The sequence below is a fragment of the Humulus lupulus genome, chromosome 8 (assembly GCF_963169125.1).
Source record: "Humulus lupulus chromosome 8, drHumLupu1.1, whole genome shotgun sequence".
Lineage (NCBI taxonomy): Eukaryota > Viridiplantae > Streptophyta > Magnoliopsida > Rosales > Cannabaceae > Humulus > Humulus lupulus.
In genome coordinates this window covers 25,407,508-25,412,419 of record NC_084800.1, presented here as the reverse complement: position 1 = coordinate 25,412,419, position 4,912 = coordinate 25,407,508, and the positions used below count along the sequence as shown (strand labels likewise).

The 4,912-nt window shown below is 36.8% G+C and overlaps 1 protein-coding gene across 1 annotated transcript; it reads left to right on the top strand.

Annotated features, from left to right (window-relative positions):
• Positions 1 to 305: 305 nt before the first annotated feature.
• Positions 306 to 2,852, top strand: LOC133795158 (BRAP2 RING ZnF UBP domain-containing protein 2-like; the record flags this gene model as incomplete). Its single annotated transcript, XM_062232609.1, has 9 exons — positions 306 to 451; positions 532 to 640; positions 777 to 894; positions 1,120 to 1,217; positions 1,325 to 1,431; positions 1,539 to 1,785; positions 1,893 to 1,946; positions 2,567 to 2,620; positions 2,673 to 2,852. Coding segments are annotated over 9 exons (1,113 nt in total), but the record flags the coding sequence as incomplete, so codon positions are not given.
• Positions 2,853 to 4,912: the final 2,060 nt, after the last annotated feature.

Sequence of the window (4,912 nt, the reverse complement as noted above, 5' to 3'; positions counted from 1 at the left end):
CCCAGCTCACTGCAGTTGGCCGATGCTTTCAAAAAACCACTGACTTCTCCTATTCTTCAATCCGATATTGCCAAGATGAGTGTCTACAATATATACACTCCATCTTGAGGAGGGGGTATTAAGGGGCCTTATTCTGTTCTGTTTCAGTTTTTTATTTATTTTTTACTTTATTAGAGTTAGGAGAATAGTTTGTTGTATAATTAGTTTTTTGGTTCGTTAAGTTGTTATATTAGTTATTCGGTTTAGCCTTAACCGAAGCATAGAATAGGTTTAGCCTCTTATACAAAAGGCATTCTTTGTAATTGTTCTCTGTAATTTTTCTCTTCAACAATCTTGCAATAAACAGATTCTTGTTTCTTCACTTCACGATTCTGAAACTTGTTACATATACAGATTTTTGCCAGTTCTGTGGTTCTTTTATAGATCATATTTTGGAAATACGGATTGTCAGGTTTAACTTTGTACTTTCATTCTACGGATTGCATTCTTTAATTTTTTCTTCATTTTAACGTTCCTTTGCTCGTGGTTTAGAATTTATGGTATGAAGGATCGTTATAGCATTTTGATTAGGCTTGATAGTCAAGATTCTGCTGATAGATTTTTCAAGCACTTCAATTTTAGCCAATTTTCATCTCTACAGGTATGTATTTATTCGGTTCTATTCTCCCCACATCTATTACTAGCACATATGCCATTAGTGTAATCACATGAACTTGGAAAACTTAATCTTATAGTATCGTTTTCTTTTGGCTTTTGCTCTCTTGTTTTGAATTTAGGAGGAGGTTTGTCGTGTGTATTTCACGGAGAATGTGCATTACCGTACTGGTTCAATTGAATATTCACAGGAGTCTCCGGCAAGCTCAGCTGATCAGCCCACTTGTGTGGTCTGTCTTGGTATGTTTTTCTATTTCTGGTAGTGCTCTTGAAGTTATCTAGTACTTTTACACTGAAACCTATAACAGAAATTCACTTAGGAAGAAATGAAGAAACCAATAACAAAATTCAAACATATATCATACAGCCATGATATTTACATCTTCGAGTTTTTTGTTTTGTTTTATTGCTTGTTTCTTTATGTTTGCATTCATCTCCTCATAGTGTCCTCCTGTTTTATTACAGAGAGATTAGACCAAGACAGGAGTGGAATTTTTACAACTATCTGCAATCATTCTTTTCATTGTTCTTGCATGTCAAACTGGACAGATTCTTCTTGTCCGGTAAATAGTTTTTGTTTTTTGGTTTTTGAGAGTACCGAAGTAATGGTTTTGATATTTCCATTTCCTGTAAATTATTATAATTAATGACCATTTACATATATTTTTAGGTATGCAGATATCATCAACAGCAGCCTGAAAAATCAATTTGCAATGTTTGCCAAACTTCTGAGAATCTTTGGATGTGTATTATCTGTGGCTTTTTTGGCTGTGGAAGGTTATAATTTATCCTTTATTGTTTTTGTTGGTTTTTGTTCTCTCTGACTTTTTCTTTTATATTTGTGTTTGTATGCAATTTCTCAATTTAAAAATTGTGGAATATAGGGATAAAGAAGGACATGCCATAGGACATTGGAAAGATACGCAACACTGTTATTCTCTTGATTTGGAAACTAGACGTGTGTGGGATTATGAGGGAGACAATTACGTTCACCGTCTTATCCAATCCAAAACGGACCGAAAGTTAGTTGAACGGAATTCTCATTGTCTTGATGCTAATGATGGAACTGAAATCTGTGAAGGAGTTGATTTTAGATTTACTGAAGTACTCTTGAACAGCGAAGTTGAAGCTGTAATGCAGTTTTCTTTTCTTTTTAATTATTAAATACTTTGCTTCATTTGTTAAGATTTTATTTTGTAATATGCTCATTCCCCTATAATGCTAAATTTTATCTGCAGACTGTTAATAAATACAATGAGCTGCTTACCTACCAACTTGAGAAGCAAAGACTGGTATGTTAGTTCTTTAATTTCATTGGATTTTATTTTTTAATTTGAAATACGATTTTGCTATTGCTCCTCCTTGGTACTTATCATCACTGATCAATGAGGGAAAATTGAGAATGTGTTGAATTGCTATGTTATAGTCTTTCTAGTAGAATGTTTCTCCTTTTTGGGGGTGTGATATAATTTGTTTGAACTGCAGCATTTTAAATCCTCACTGCAAGAAGTCAAAGAAGAAACTGAAAGAAAATTTCTAGCGCTGTAAAGAAGGTTGCTACCTTAAAACTACAGAAGCTTAAGGCTAAGCTGGATAGATGTCTTAAAGAAAAAAAATATTCTTGATGAAGTATGTCATTGCTTGCTTCTGGTGATCGCTTGGTGCGACTTTGTGGCTTCTTTTATAGCATATTCACCTGGCTGCAAGATATTTTAGTTTCTAATAAATGTTCGTGTTACATGCAGCTTAACGAGAATCTTTTGAAAAATTTGGAGATTTGGAAAGAAAAGATAAATCAAATTGAAGAGAGGTATTGATGTGGTAAGTGAATATTCAGCCAAGAGTATAGTCGCATAAAATGGTAATGTTATTTGCTGTGATAACATGAATGTTGTGTATGTATGTTGTCAAGGAGAAAAAGGCTGCGAAAGTGAAGGATGATAAAATCAAGCAATTAGAGGAACAAGTAATACAAGATTTAGATAACATGTTGTTATCTGTTTGTTTGTTAATAATAGTTTGGGCTGCTTTTACTAATGGAACTTCCATTGGCTATTATTTCACTTTTCACACAGCTTCGAGATCTGATGAAGCAACTATCAGAGTCAGACTCAGACGGGATCAAGGATGGGACTGCCTTTCCAATTCCAAAAGAGTCGTCTTCTAAAACTAAAAGTGCGGGAAAGGCTAATAAATAACAGTAGGATGTAAGGTGATGAAGGATGAAAGGTTCCAAATTCTTCGATGGCTTAACTTGCAAGCAAGTAAAAGCTGAAATTTTTTGTACATAATAATGTCCTTGGAGGCTGGCTGTTTCTTCAGGTTGATGATACATATGCGCCAAATTATGGTATATTTTAGTTTAATTTTCGACTACTGATACCAATATTCTCCTTTAATTATATTATATTTTGTATAGTATAATGTTGCCGTTATTCTTTCTAAAATTTTGTACTCTTTGTCGTTTTCTTCGTTATGCCGTTCACGCGGAATATTGTCGTTTTTAAAGTATTTTTGTTTCGGAAATATTGTTGTCTTTCTTAATTGTTGCTATTTCGGAAATATTGTCGTTTAAAAAAAAAATAGTACTGATGCTCTCTCCTTCTATAACCTCGTTTACTTAATCGAATATTTATAAAGGATTATACTTTTTTGGACTCTGGGTTTTGTCTCATTATCTGTTTGGATTCTGTGTTTTCACAAATTATTTTTTGGACCCTATGTTTTGTAAAATTGTTAAAATAGAACCCTAAACTCAATTTTGATGAAGAAAAAATTGAATATAACAACACAATTTTCAAGCAAAATGATTTTATTTTTGTTCTGAATTGTTAGCTTGGTAAATTATTTGTGATTTTAGTAGAGAAAACATTGACCAAAATCGGGTTTAGGGTTCTGTTGACGCGGTTCTTCGCCAACAGGTAATTAAGAGAGGAAGAGAAAGGGATTAGTGCTGAAAGTAGAACCGTCACAGATATGAAATCTTAGAGAATGAACTATGTGACTCAAGACACGTTTTTTAAGTGGTTCAAAGGTTAAAATCCTTCTACTCCATTAGTCAATATCATTGCTGTATTCTGGGTATTTGGTTTACAAAGTATATGGCTCTTCAGAGACTATTTTTTCCAACCCTTATCAACTCCCAGGGTCCCCATATTTATAGGAGAAGGCACCTGGAAGTTGGTAGGGAGGTCATCACGTGACCTTACCATTGGTCATATCAACTCTGTAACATTTATGATTAATTCCTAAACCTGACACATAAGTGTGGTCTAATCAGTATGAAAGGAGATAATGGGTCGCACGGCCCAACCTAGCCGTGGGTGTCTAAATGCGCACGTTCCTGATGCGTGCCCGGAAAGTCAGGGAGATATCGGACACGTGATATCAGATATAGGCACGTTTATCTTGCGTGTGTTGACTTCACAAAGGATCAGGAATCCACGAGCATCAGCTCGCACAACGAGCTGCTTCACTGACCCAACCTTCGGCCTGAAGGACTCCTCCCCCCAGTGTTAGGCAGCATTGGCGAGTTCTTGAGGATACCTCGAGCTAAGTGGGTACGACCTGGAAAACCAGATCTCTGACCTGGGGAGGCTTACAGACTAACCTTGATTAGTCCGAGGCCCGACCTGCTAACCAGCCCGTGGGAAAACCAAGGCGTACATCTGCCCCCCAAGCTCCTACTCGTGGTATATGACGTCATATATAGAAGACCACAGTAGGGGCTTTTAGACTTCCCTACAACCCTTCACATTCCATTTTTTGTGCAGGCGTCTAAACATGGATCGCCGTGGGTGGTGACGGTACGTTTTACGAGAACCGCATTTAATGGCCTAGCCTATTGCCCAGCTGTCGTTTCATATTTCGAGTGGAAGGCCTCGGATCCCTCACTAGGGTCATCCAAGAGCCTTCTTCACGTGATCCTTCCCTTATATAAAAAGGGGGTGGCCATCCTACGCACGGACCACCCCTTCATTCAGAAATTTCCCCAAATCTATTTCCTTCTTCCTTCTCTGACTCTCAGAAGAACGAAACCCTCGCCTCTACTGCTACCATTTTCCTTGTTCTCGAAGCTCAGGCGTACGAGTTCCTCCAAAGCTTTGGAAGCTACTGCATTGACGAGGCTCCTACCAACGCAACACTCATGTTTTCCATCCAGCCATATACTGTAAGTTTTCTGACCCTGTTCATTTTGAAAAAGAAATGCCACTGTAGCTTAGGTAAAAAAATTTACTGTAGCCGCATGCAAGGGTTT